The sequence below is a fragment of the Erpetoichthys calabaricus genome, chromosome 1 (assembly GCF_900747795.2).
Source record: "Erpetoichthys calabaricus chromosome 1, fErpCal1.3, whole genome shotgun sequence".
NCBI classification, from domain to species: Eukaryota; Metazoa; Chordata; class Cladistia; order Polypteriformes; family Polypteridae; genus Erpetoichthys; species Erpetoichthys calabaricus.
In genome coordinates this window covers 44885226-44899984 of record NC_041394.2, presented here as the reverse complement: position 1 = coordinate 44899984, position 14759 = coordinate 44885226, and the positions used below count along the sequence as shown (strand labels likewise).

The 14759-nt window shown below is 38.2% G+C and overlaps 1 protein-coding gene across 2 annotated transcripts in view; it reads left to right on the top strand.

Moving 5' to 3' along the window:
• cds2 (CDP-diacylglycerol synthase (phosphatidate cytidylyltransferase) 2) overlaps positions 1-14759 on the top strand; it is a 72135-nt gene that overhangs the window by 56010 nt on the left and 1366 nt on the right. For both annotated transcript variants that reach the window (XM_051924162.1, XM_051924161.1), the window contains exons 8-12: positions 1-88; positions 172-240; positions 331-483; positions 13817-13936; positions 14316-14419. In XM_051924162.1, the coding sequence (XP_051780122.1) occupies positions 1-88; positions 172-240; positions 331-483; positions 13817-13936; positions 14316-14419 (534 nt within the window). The remainder of the gene's footprint in view (positions 89-171; positions 241-330; positions 484-13816; positions 13937-14315; positions 14420-14759) is intronic.

Here is a 14759-nt window from a genome sequence, read left to right as displayed (position 1 = left end):
GTTCATTGTGCCAATCTCCTGTGTTATCTGCAATGATATAATGGCTTACATGTTTGGGTTTTTCTTTGGCCGCACTCCTTTAATTAAGGTGATCCCTATTCTAACTTAATACTATTGTGGCAATGAAAGTTAACAATTCTGCAGCATACATCTGTCTTTTCTTGTTATTAGCTTTCTCCCAAGAAGACCTGGGAAGGGTTTATTGGTGGATTTTTTTCTACTGTGGTTTTCGGCCTACTGGTAAGATTGGGTGTTATGTTTCACCTCCTTTAATAATTTGTGGCCTTTCTGCCTTTTTTAAAGGTACTTATCTTTCCCTTCTTCCCTCAGCTCTCATACGTAATGGCAGGATATCGCTACTTTGTATGTCCCGTGGAGTTCAACAGTGACTCAAACAGTTTTACAGTGGATTGTGAGCCATCTGAACTCTTCCAACTCCATAACTATGGCTTGCCTTCAGTTGTGCAGTCAGCCATTGGATGGGTAGGTATCATGAGTTATGTGGATTCCACTACCATTTAATTTTTTTTTTCCTCTTAGTCTACCCTTGCTCTGCTCAGTTGGTCCTTGATTTACTCTTCCACATAACTTAGAAATGGTAAAGTCTTTATTTATCTCCATGAAGTCCCTGCTTATGTAAACATGTATTTTTACATTATATTTATGTATTCCTTTCTTCACTTAAAGACGCCTGTCCAGTTATGGATCTGTGTGGTGAAGTGAGTAAGGGGTCCATGGCAGTGTGCTCAGGCTCAGTGGGTATGAGTGCACATGTGGTACGGCCCCATGGTCTTTATTGTGGAAACTGGCTGGATTCATGTTCACAAGCAGGAACATTTTTTTTTGCTGGTTTCTTCATTGACAATCTGAGAGGCAAAATTAGGGCACCTCCATCTACAATAGTGTAAAAGAGAGCCTAAACAGGTTAAAAGGAGATCAAGAAAGAAAGAGAAAGACAGAGAGGAGGAAATGACAAGCAAAGAAAAGAGCTAGGATCGAGGTTGAACCAGTGCTACGGAGAGGAGGCCAGTGGTCTGGAATGATGCCCCTGGTGGACCGAGTGGACTCTGTCCTCTGGGTAGGGCCTCTCCTGCTTCTCACCCAGGGAGTAAGAGCAATCATTTTCTCCAATAGGTTTCTGCAGTTGCCAGGGGATGACGGTGGGAGAAGGGAGCAGTTCACGTGGGGTCTGCACAGACGCCAAGGGATGGTGGGGAAGAGACAAGAAAGTTAAGGGCTGCTTGTCAGAAGGCATGTCCTGCTGTTGAGCAGACCACACGAATGAAAAGCATTCAAACTTCATAATGGTTTTTAATGGGACAGATCCTATGTGATGGTCTTGGTTGGCTCCAATCTCCTTGTTGCTTCCTGGAGCTTCTTGAACCCAGAGCAGTTGACAGTTATGAACCAAGATGAGCTTGGCAAGGGGTTGGTGCAAAAGTACCAGGTGCTTTTATTAAAAACTAAACAAAAGCAAACAATTTTCAAAGTGCAGTGCATAAAATGATCTTTCTTAAATAGACAAAAAATAAATAATCCATAAAATCGGTGGAGAGTCCAGCATCTGCAGAGTCCTCCTTACTGAACCCCCGTCTTGGCTGCCTCCGTTGGCGTTGGCAGATGGCTCTTGGCTGTCCTTCTGTCTTCCTCCTTGAACAATTGGTGTCCCTATAGTGACAATCCTTCGCTCTTCCACTCACTCACTCACTCACTCACTCACTCTGGCTTTCAGGCACCCGATATTGCTCATTCATGGTCTTTAATTGATCTGATCAAATCTGATCTCCTCTGTCTTTGATTCTTTTTGTCTTTTGATTCCTTCTCAATGCCATGCCAGCTCTATATACTGCCTGACTAGGTGGCAGGTGGTGTCCTAGAATTTGTGAAAATGTAGATATGGAGAGCTAGAACTAGTAGAGTGAAAAAAAAAATTACTGGTCCTGACAAAGCTTTATTGGCCATTTCTGCACAACATATCAAACATTTATTAAGATTATTAAATGTTGTTTTTGAAATTAACATCACAGATGCTTTTTACATAGCCCATAATTAATAAAGCAGTCCCTTAATAAAATGTGGGCCCTGTGTTGGCTGGGAATGGCTCCAGCAGACCCCCGTGACCCTGTGTTAGGATATAGCATGTTGGATGATGACTGACTGACTGTTTCATATTTTGGATATATATACATGTAAGTATATTTGACTTTGTGAGAATATAGTTAGATATTTTAATGTACTTTAATTAAAGATATCTTAAATGTAGTTTTTGATGTCTAAAATGCATTAGCTGGTCAAATGTAAATTGTGAAATTCTAATTTTCCTTAGTCAAAATTAATATATACTATTGATTCTGTTCTGACCAAAATTGAATTCTCCTTTCTGATGTAACCCAGAGGCTGGAATTACAAGAGTAAAATTGTATGTGGTCATACAATAGGCACCAGCTTGCATCAAATATTTTATTTTGAGAAATACATTGGGCTCTTGTCCTGATCTACAGTGCTATAAGTATTTATTTTGAAGAAGTCATAAAATGTTAATTCCCTATTTGTGAAAGCAATGGGGAATTTTCATATCTGAACAGTAGAAAATGTTCAAACTGTGATGTGGTTATTGCATAAGTGCTGCTGCAATCTTAACAGCAGTCAAGTCTCTTAAAGTGTTAGGGCAGGGGTCCCCTAGGGCAGGGGTCCCCAACCCCCGGTCTGCGGCCCACTACCGGTCCGCAGCCGAGAACTGCCGGGAACGGCGACTCACTCAGACTTTTCAGAACACTTGGCGGGCGGGGCTTTGCAGCGGTGCAGAGAGAGGAGAGAGACCGAGGTGAGAGACTATTACAACAAAGTATTTTTATGGTCCCGACAGTTTCCCCATATGACATGAGTCTATAGAAATCACGTTACTACGAAGTACATTCAACAGATGCTTTCATTACAACGAAGTGAGCTTGAAATGCTTGAACGAATCATCCACAGAGCAGTTAGATCTGTGGTCGCAGCTCAGTTGTGCACGTTTGCACAACGATCCCCAAACAGAAACACTGTAACAAAATCCCTTTCTTTGAACTTTCCTCGTACTGTTTTTTTTGCTGTTTTTGTTGTCTGTGGTTTTCATTGATTCCTTTTGCTTATTGCTTGTCAACATTTGAAAAACATCCATTGGAATTTAACACATTGTCACCCTCCTATAGAAACGGCAGACACGAAAAAAAGATTGCAGTGTTAATGTTTGTGATGTGCAATCTGTTGGATTGGCAAATGTAAAGCATATGTCTTTGTTATATGCAAAAAAAGAAGAAAAATCTCAGATTGCAAACGTATGCGAACTGCTTAATAACTTCAATAATAATAGAAATGTTATGTAAATTGTATATAAAACTGCCCCCTCCCCCCAAAACCGGTCCGTGGAAAAATTTGCATCTAATAAAGTGGTCCTTGCTGTCAAAAAGGTTGGGGACCACTGTGTTAGGGAACACCTGGTTTATTAGTCATAAGAAGTTTAAAATCTAAATGCTAAAAGTACCTTTTGAAAACAAATAGCCGTGTTTAGACTACCACTTTGGTGTGCACTTATTCAGATTTTTTTCAAACATCTGACACAGATCTAACTTTAGCGTGCTGTACACCAATCAGTAAATGCTGCTTAGAAGTAGTATTTTCTACTGGTGAATCTCTTTTCCAGAATAGATTAGCATTTACAAACATTGTAGAGCAGGGGTCATTAAATAGATTCAACCTGAGGCCAAATTCTTGCAGACCAAATACTATGAACCTGATCCTGCTGTAACAAACAACCCAACCCCCATCCACAACACTTAACACTTATGGCACACTTCATCATTCATTTTGGGGCTCTCATCCAGTCGCCCACTTATTCACACACACAGAGAAACACAAATAAAGTCAGTTCATACCAGGTAAACTATTTATGCAAGGTAATGAATCTTCAGGATTCATTCTGGTGTTATTATTATGAAATTCCTAAAATTATTATGAACAAATGTAGTGGTTTTGATAATGGATTAATAAATCACAATATTTATAAATATAACAAAAATGTAATATATCCTTTCTGGCCAGTTGGTTCTGTATTGGATAAGGTGACTGCTTTTGCATGTTGACAGCAGTACAAGATGACGTCATGACTCCTGATAATCTGTCATGCCTTTATTTTGATTGAATGGGATAACTCTGTGCCCCCCATTATGCTGTTTTAAACACTACCATTTAACAGCAGTTTTAGATAACAATAAAGTTATTTAGCATGGCGTGCAAGTTATGACGATTACAGCTGACAGCTGATTGGTCACATCATTGCTCTTCTAAACCACAAATCATCTCTTATTTATTTCTGAATTAACTCCATAATGAGATAAGTGTGGCAATAATTAATTTTTTTCCTGTCTTATAAAAGCAGCCTGATTTTATGTTTAAGTTGAACCATGAGGGTTTTTTGATGATACCTGTATTCCTGCACTGAAATTTAAATGCTTTATAATTGAAGCAAACAACCTTGAATGAATTATTTAATTTAATTATGAATTCTGTCTTGTGTGTCTTGTTAAACTTGCCTAATTCAGAGATACCTGACATTGTAAATAATTTTAATTTAACTGAAAAAAATAGTTTAGAGGAGGATGAATTGGCCCAGAGAATACTTGCGTTCAGTCTGCTATTTTATATCACTGCTTGTTTGCAGAATTTGCAAAACATGACTGCTTTTTTCTTTGTCATATACTACCTATGCAGAAAAAATTTAGCCATTGTCAGCTGAACGTGCTTTGCTTGAGAGTAGCGTTGTTATCTGTCTCTTCTTAATTTTCTAATATTACATCTGAGTCACCATTTTTTCAATGTTGTCTGTGGTATTTGAATAGGGATTTTCTGCTTGATTTGACATGTCCGAAGTTTAGTTACACTTTGATGCTTTGTATCGGTGCTTCATATAAATTGCTGCTAGGCTGAGCAGCTATGGCCTCCTCCTTTCACAGCCTTTTTTGTGCATTCTAATCAATGAAGATGAGAAGAAAATCAGCCAGTCCACAACTTTTCACCACGTGCAATCTTGAAGCATCATTTAGGGCTACTCATAGAATAGTAGTTAAGCTGGTGTCACAAATTTCTTGTATTGGTGCTCCAAATATTTTTTTCACATATGCACACTGGACTTTTGACTCACGAATACTGAAACTGATTACACAGAGGTTCAGTTACTTACTTACACATACAAACAAAAACTGAAAACAGAGAAACCTGTTAAAACTACTGAACATTGAGAAGCTGAATGTCTGGATGTAGACAGTTGGGATGTTTTTAACGTTACATGTAGTGATCACATTGAAGAATACACTAATACTCTCTTATCCTATGTTAGCTTCTAAGAGGAGATCTGCTTGCAAAAAAGAACAGAAAGAACAAACCATCTCTAATCATCCAGCCTTTCTCTCACAACTTTTTAGACCCCTTTGCCCCCTCACATTCCCTGTCTGCTTCTACACAAGCTGGGCTCTCCTGTTAGCTTCGTACACAAACCTCCCCTCCCTCCCCCCACCAGCAGTTCAACCTTAGTTCAAAGAACAAGACGGCTGCACAATCTTAACAGAAACAAAACAGGAAAAGCATCTGGTCGTGACATTGTCTATAGCTAGCCACAGTACTTGGTGATTATTTACTGATCTGTGTAGTCAGTCTCTGAATTAGTGTAGGAGTCTTTGGATAAAAGATAACTTACTGATTACTGACCTGTGCATTTATGTCTGAAAATACTTGCTTGATAATCCCTTATCTGAAATCTATCACAGACCACACCATAACCCTGTTCTGTTTTCATTACAGAACTAACAGGTCATTAGAGAATTCTGTCAGCATGGTTGACCACTGTATCCAGCAGCATCCAGGATGTCCTGGCATGGGTTTTGTTTGTGGATTTACAATAATACCAGAAAATCTTTATTTCAGACTTGCTCAACTAATCCTATTATTAATGATACTAGAACCATTATTTAAGTGTATGGCTTGGCAGTGCAAACTGTGCTCCATTAGCAGCATTAAGTGGTTACTAATTAGGCAAGTGACTGTAATGAAAACTAGCAGCCTCTGTAGTTCTCTAAAAACTGAGTGTGAGATCCCTAATCTACAAGATACTAGGGTAAATCAAAAGGCGAAGACATTCTGAAAATTACACAGTAACTGCAAAGGACAGAAGCTGATGCAATACGGCACATTTACAATGGCTTATGGATAGTTTGAACAGCACTGTGCTGTTAGTGCAGTTAAATCCAAAGTCAAATGAGCATGGACGCTCGGTTGTAGGATTGCTACATTGTTGGACAGTGAGCTGTAGTGAGATTTCTTTGAACAGAGGGAGTGAAACCTTCTGAAATTCACAGAACGATTTTGGTTTGTGCAGATCAGAAATCTGTTTGGGTACCCATCCTGTAAGAATTTCACTCTACTCTGTACATATGATAGTAATGACTCTATAAATACTGCCACTCAGTTGGTCAGTGTGTTTCAAACTTTTTTTTTTACAAGTGGGATGTATGAATGGGACTCTGACCTCTCGCACCATAACTACTGGAGCCACTTTCCCACTGGAATTAAACAAGGTAACATTAGCATGGCAGGTAACATTTAAATTCATGAGAATCAAAATCTCCAACAAGAATAAAAGGGATTAGTATATAATTAACCAAAAAGGCACAGCAGAGAATGTACTTCTTCTGTCAGCTAAAAAAAAACTTAATTTCAGCCAGTTAATACTGATCCAGTTTTACAGGACCATGACTGAGCACATCCTCCCATCATCAGTCACAGCTCTTTTGGTGCAGGATGTACTCACTGAAAAGCCATCGTCAGAGAAAGTCTTTGGTTGTTGTCTTTCCTGCCTTCAAAATCTGCACAACTCCAAATCAAACAAGTAGGCAGGGAAAACTGTTTCTGATCCTACCCACCCTGATCACTATTCGTTTTATAAATTCTCATCTGAGAAAATCCAAAACCAATCTGTACTGAAATATGCCTTGTGCTTTAAAATTTGTGAACCAGTCTAGCTGAAGGTTTTTAGTGCTGCTGCATGTAATTCTCAATAGTAATAAATACACAATACAATACAGTACAATTTATTTTTGTGTAGCCCAAAATCACACAAGAAGTGCCGCAATGGGCTTTAACAGGCCCTGCCTCTTGACAGCCCCCCAGCCTTGACTTTCTAAGAAGACAAGGAAAAACTCCCAAAAAAACCTTGTAGGAAGAAATGGAAGAAACCTTGGGAAAGGCAGTTCAAAGAGAGACCTCTTTCCAGGTAGGTTGGGCGTGTAGTGGGTGTCAAAAGAAGGGGTCAATACAATACAATACAGTACAATACACAGAACAGAACAAATCCTCAATACAGTATAAAAATAAAAATTTTAGAAGTACGGAGCAGAATTTAACAGTAGATGATATCACATAATAAGATTTGAATATGTTTAGAGTCCTGGAGACCTCATCCATCAAGCTGCCTCCCCCATTTGGCCATTCCACGGCTGAAACAGCGCTGGGCCAGCCAATCCAATGAAAGAACACCTCTTTCCCATGATTTCTGTGATCCTCCATCAGGGAGGACTTTACCGTAGGCAGGCAAAACAACTTGGCAGGTGGGCCATGGCACCAAGTGCCACATTTGAGTACCGAGAAGAGAAACAGAATAGATGAGGGTTAGTATCCAATTATAACTATCATGTTACTTATGTTGTAGTGCTAATGACTAACAACAGAGATGCAGTATGTGCAGTTAATCAGCAGCTCTACTCAGGATATGCTAAACTGAAGTAGTGAGTCTTCAGCCGGGATTTAAAAGCTGAGACCAAAGGAGCATCTCTTATAGTAGCAGGCAGACCATTCCACAGTTTAGGGGCCCTGTAACTAAAAGCTCGACCTCCCATTGTTATTTTATTAATCCTTGGAATCATAAGCAGACTGGCATCTTGAGATCTTAATGTGCGCTCAGGTTTGTAAGTCATGATAAGTTCAGACAAGTAAGCTGGACCTTGGCCATGTAATGCTTTATATGTTAAAAGGAGGATTTTGAAATCTGCCCTAAACTTAACCAGGAGACAGTGTAAGGATTTAAAAATTGGAGGTATGTGTTCGTATTTTCTTGTTCTTGTAATAATTCTTGTAGCCGCATTTTGGATTAACTGGAGGCTGTATAGAGAACAGTTTGAACATCCAGTGAACACCGCATTGCAGTAGTCAATCCTACTAGACATAAATGCATGAATTAATTTCTCAGAATCCTGTTTATTTAGAAAGCGCCTTAATTTCCTAACATTTTTAAGATGGAAGAAACATGTTTTGGACAACTTTGTAATATGCACTTTAAATGACATACTAGAGTCAAAGATAACTCCTAGATTGCGGGCTGATTCAGTAAAATTAATGGGGATTCCAACTGAGTTAAATAATGACAAAATATTGTTGTGATCAGCGTCATTCCCTCCAACAATTAACATCTCTGTTTTATCTGTATTTAAAGACAAGTAGTTCTCATTCATCCACTCCTTTAATTCATTAACACAACTAATTAAAGACACCATTGGAGAAACTTCATTTGATTTAAAATGAATGATGACATCATTTCATGGGTGTCATCTGCATACGAGTGAAAATTAACATTATGTTTCCTAATGAGAGATCCCTGTGGAAGCATGTAAAGTGAAAACAGTAAAGGTCCCGATACTGAGCCCTGCGGGACACCATATTGAAGTTCTGTGTATAATGATGGAGTACTGTCAGCACATTTCTGTACATATTGGAATTGATTTGATAAATAAGAACTAAACCAAGCGAGCATGGTGCCTGTAAGCCCAACATCATTTTCTAGCCTGTGCAGTAAAATAGAATGGTCGATGGTGTCAAATGCTGCACTTAAGTTCAACAACATAATTACAGTGGAGTTTCCTTCATCAGAGGATATCAGAATGTCGTTTACAAACCGCGTTAGTGCTGTTTCTGTACTATGACCAGTGTGGAAACCAGACTAGAATTTCTCAAATAAATTGTAATGCATAAAGTGTGACTGAAGCTGACTGGCGACTACTTTTTCTAGTATTTTAGAGAGAAACTGTAAATTTGAAATAGGACTATAATTATTTAGTATGTGTGGGTCTAGGTCTGACTTTTTAAGTAATGGTTTAATGACTGACACTTTTAGTGTATCAGGTACTGTGACATGCAATAGTGAACTATTGATAATATTTAGAATATTCACTGCATGAACTTCAGTTGCACTTTTTACTAGTTTTGCTGGCACTGGATCTGGGGAACAAGTAGTGGGCTTCATTTTAGAAATTAAAGTTAAGACTTCCTGCTCAGTTACAGGATTAAAATTACTAAAGTGCTGAATGCAATGTGAAACAGGGTCTGCTAAGCTAGTACAGTGGAACCTCGGTTCACGACCATAATTCGTTCCAAACCTCTGGTTGTAAACCGAATTGGTCGTGAACCGAAGCAATTTCCTCCATAGGATTGTATGTAAATACAATTAATCCGTTCCAGACCGTACAAACTGTATGTAAATATATTTTTAAAAATATTTTTAAGCACAAATATAGTTAATTACACCATAGAATGCACAGTGTAATAGTAAACTAATGTAAAAACATTGAATAACACTGAGAAATACCCAGGCTCCTGGCTCAGCAGCACGTACAGGCTCGCTCTCAGCTACACGCTCTCTCTCTCTCTCTCTCTCTCTCTCTCTCTCTCTCTCTCTCTCTCTCTCTCTCTCTCTCTCTCTCTCTCTCTCTCTCTCTCTCTCATATCAGCACACGAGCCTGCCTGCTCTCTCTCTCTCTCTCTCTCTCATATCAGCACACGAGCCTGCCTGCTCTCTCTCTCTCTCTCTCTCTCTCATATATCAGCACACGAGCCTGCCTGCTCTCTCTCTCTCTCTCTCATCAGCACACGAGCCTGCCTGCTCGCTCTCTCTCTCTCTTACATTGCAGCAGTTCACGTCTGACCGAGAACAATGCAACACATGCGGAAATCATCAGCGTGCACAAACCGAAAGGGAAACTGGCTTGTTCGTATACCGAGTGTGTGGTCGTGAACCGAGGCAAAAGTTTGGCGAAATTTTTGGTCATAAACCGAGTTGTACGTGTACCGAGGCATTCGTGAACCGAGGTTCCACTGTATTTGGTTTGTACTGTGATGCTGAAATCTGGGATCTTATATTTTTCATTTTCTCATTGAAGAAGTTCATAAAGTCTGTACTGCTAATATCTGTTGGTATTTTGCACTGTTGATCTGAATTTCCATTTGTTAATTCAGCCACTGTTCTAAACAGTACCCAAGGATTTTTATTATTGCTATCTATTATTGTAGAATAGTATTCTGAGCGAGCTTTAAAGAGGGCTTTTTTATATTTATTAACACTCTCTGTCCATGCAATTTGAAAGACTTGTAGCTTTGTTGTTCTCCATCTGTGCTCTAGTTTTCGACACTCAAATTTAAGAGCTCGAGTGTTTTCATTAAACCAGAGAGAGTTTCTATGTGCTTTGATCACTTTTGTTTTAAGGGGAGCCACTGTGTCCAGAGCATCTCTGAAGGTCGCATTATAATGTGATGTTAGCTGATCTAAATTTTTTTCCACATTTACATTTGATGTTAACTGATCTAAATGGTTTTCCACAATTACACTCGACTTTCTCAAAGTACCTATAAATTTTAAAGCAGTATTACAATCTAGATGTTGCACTGTCTTTGTTTTAATCTGTGAGTGTGTTGGCAAGGGCAGTACTAAATCAAGTGTAATTAAGTAGTGATCAGAAATAACTTCATTTAATGGAGCAATATTTAAATTTTGAATTTCAACTTTGTAAGTTATAATTAAATCTAATGTGTGGTTATGATTATGAGTTGGACCTTTGACAATCTGACAAAATCCTACTGAATTTAACAAATAAGTAAAACATTTGCTAAAAGTGTCAGTTTCCACATCAATGTGTACATTAAAATCCCCCATCAGTACTACGTGATCATAATTTATATCCAAATCAGATAGAAGGTTGCTAAATTCAGTCATGAACAATGAATATGGCCCTGGTGGTCTGTAGACTAGCACTATAATTGTGTTGGAATCTGTTTTAATATTTAAAATGAATGCCTCATAGGATGTAAAGTAGCCTAAATTCTTAGAAGTGATTTGCATTTTGTTACAATGAATTATTCCAAGGCCTCCTCCTCGACCAGAATCTCTAGACTTATGAAGGAACGAGTATCCATCTGGTGACGCCTCAGCTAGGAGGACAGTGTCACATTTACTAAGCCAGGTTTCAGTGAGAAGATGTTGATCAGATTTTGTACTTAATATAATATCATTTACCAAAACAGCTTTAGTGCCAAGAGAGCGAATGTTCAATAAGCAGCATTTAAAACTGCATGGTCCTTTCTGAATAGGACAGTATCACTTTAATACAATCTAGGCTCATTTGCTGACAAATTATAATTACTTAAATCAATATCTTCTTTCATCCAGCCATCCATTTTCTAAGCCCACTTATTTTAATATAGGGTTATGAGGTTCTGAAGCTTGATGCAGGAGCCAACCCTGGACTGGACTCCAGCCCATCACAGGGTACACCCAGTGGTTAAACTCCCAACTGGCATACGCACTTTGAGCATATAGCATGAAAACACAGTTAACAGAAGAGAACACTTACTGTAATAGCAAGAGGGGCAAACACAACACACACAGGGATTTGAATTCAGCTTGCTGGAGCTGGGAGGTCACTTCTGAACAAAAGTAACTGGTTGTCATTAGTCATCAGTCTCATTTGCTACCAAAAGAAATAGGAGCAGTTATTTTAACAGTGGCATTTTGTCCAGAATTATTGTATTTCAGTTTGAATCACCTTTCTTCTGTTTTGTTTATAACCCTTTACACATGATTCAGCCATTGTTTCATACTGACCATCCATCAATTCTTTCAATCCTTGTTTATCGAATTAAAGAACACTTTCATTGATAGAAATAGACATAATTAATATCAGAGGTAGCTGAGTACAGAATTTGCAGAAATAACATACAGCATAAAAATTCTACATTATCACTAGGGTAATATAAATGGGTTCTGTGAGAAAAGTTTGCTATGGCAACTTCCTTAGTGCTGCAAGCAGAAGCTGATGCTTAACAACAAATGGAACTAAATAAATTGACTCTATAAAAAGCTTCTTTTTTTTAAACTATTATTTTCTACATAAATCTGAATCACTGATTTAAACCTACAGCTCACTTTTAATCAGCTGCTACCAACACAGCTGCCAAAGAGGTTGCAGACAGTACGCCATGCTTCTGTCACATAGGAGGTTTGACCTGAATTTGTGTTCAACTGTGTGTATTTACTTGCCTTGTAGAATGTCTTTAAAGGTCATTCATGCAAAGGGAAATTCAGATGTTTGGCAGGCATTTTCACTGTAGCTGGTGAGAAAAGAAACCATCTATTGTTCACTTGCAGCAGAGGATATTTTAAAGCATGACAGCAATAAATTACCTCAAGTATTATTGTCAGGGGACAAGCTAAGCTTATATTTACCAGACACAAACATATATTCAATGGAGTAAATATAACAAATGGAAGATATTATACGGTATTTTATTAGTAAATGTGAGGTATTACATGTAGAAAGTAGACGTGTTAGATTTGAATACACAATGGGGGATTTGAAACTTGAAAGTACCCCTTATGAGAAGGTTCTATGAGTCATGGTGGACTCATCAATATCTACATCTAGGAGTGGACAGAAGCCATTAAGAAGGCTAACAGAATATTAGGTTATAGAGCACAATATGTAGAGTACCAGTCAAAGGAGGTTAGGCTTAAACTTTATAACTCAATAGTACGGCCTCATATGGAGTTCTGGGTGCAGCTTTTGTCTCTGGGCTACAAAAAAGACGTAGCAGTGCTAGAAAAAGTCCAGAGAAGAATGACAAGACTGCAGGGGATGAGTTATAAGAAACGATTAAGGGAGTTGAACCTTTTCAGTTTAAGGAAACAGGGATTAAGAGTTGCAGTGTTTAAATTTACAAAAGGAATTAGTACAGTGGATTCAGGCTGTTGCTTTAAAATGAGTTCAACAAGATCATTTAGACATACTTGGAAATTTGTTATGGGTAAACATTTGCACATATATCGGAAAGTTTTTCTTCATACACAGAACCATAGACACATGAATAAATTATGATAGGGACATTCCGTACTCCGCTTGATGTTATTTTAGAAAAATTAGGTGAAAGGGATTAACAGGCTTTGTTGGGCTGAATGGCCTGTTATTATCAAATGTTTCTAATGTTATAAGAGATCCAAATGCTGAGGATTTTATCAGGATACTCAACCAAATGACAGGGTCCCAGGTTTCACTGAATTTACTAAGTGCTTGGTTAACACAGGCATGATTTCTGAGAGAACTCTCCGGGAGACATGTAGAATGTAATTTAGGGTTGTGGGATAGGACTGAGATTATTGTGTGTTTTAATTAAGCAGGAACCTTTAAAACATTAACTGGAATGAGCTTAAGAAATCAGTCACACATAGCTGACTGCTCTGTGAAGCCATACATGCTACCTCAGCTCCCACTTTCCCTCTGGAACATTTTAATAAATCTTTTGGATTACTGACAGAGAAGTGGATTTTTATATTCTAGATATTTTACTGTTTTGTTTTTTTTAAACATGTTAATTTAGTTTATAAAATGTACATATGCTTTTTTCCTGCTGTTTTTGAATAGTATTGCACTTAATTGATTTTCCATCATTTTTTTTTTTCTTCCCTTAGAAAACAATCCACATGTACCCATTCCAAATCCACAGCGTGGCACTCTCTGCCTTTGCCTCTCTTATTGGTCCTTTTGGAGGATTTTTTGCTAGTGGGTTTAAACGAGCTTTCAAGATCAAAGTAAGTAAGATTTTGGCAGTCTTTTATTAAATCACTGCAGCACTTTCAAGTTCAACTTGATCTTTCTGGGGCATTTTGTCTGTCTTTTTTTTCTTTTAGCTCTATATGTGGTTTTTGTTTTATTCTATTTAAGTAACTATATCCTTGGATAATTTAGTGTCACTGAAATATGCAAAATGGTTTTTGATTACATGTGAAAGTATTACAGTATTAGGCCAAAATAATTTTGAACCAGCTGTAACAAGTGGGTGTTCTTAAGATATAAAAGTATGTTTTATTGCACTGTCGTCCTTGCTAAATGGGAAGCCATAAAGGCGAGTGGTGGACTTATGAAAGGAACTACAACAGAGTACCTCCAGTTGTGATTTCTTTTCTGCAGGATTTTGCTAATACTATCCCGGGCCATGGTGGAATTATGGACCGATTTGACTGCCAATATATCATGGCCACTTTTGTCAATGTCTACATTGCCAGCTTCATCAGGTACTATGGATAGTTAATAAAGATGCTGTTAACACCTGCCTATACTTTTATATACAGCAGTTGAAGTTGTAGTGCAATAGAAAGTGCTAGAATATCGAGTATCATTTGCTGTTTTTGGTAGGGTGGTGAATGGTTGCTGAATGGGGTGAGCTTTTGGTTTTGTAGATGAATGAGTGTTTGTTCTGAGCACAAGTGTTTTACCATCAGGCATACAGAAGAAGCTAAATGGCACCATACAGTACATGTGCATATTCTGTTTCATATGTCAGCAGCTACTTTACTTGTGTCCTCATCACTTTTCTTCACATATCCTAAATTCAGCCCGTCAGTGATACATAAG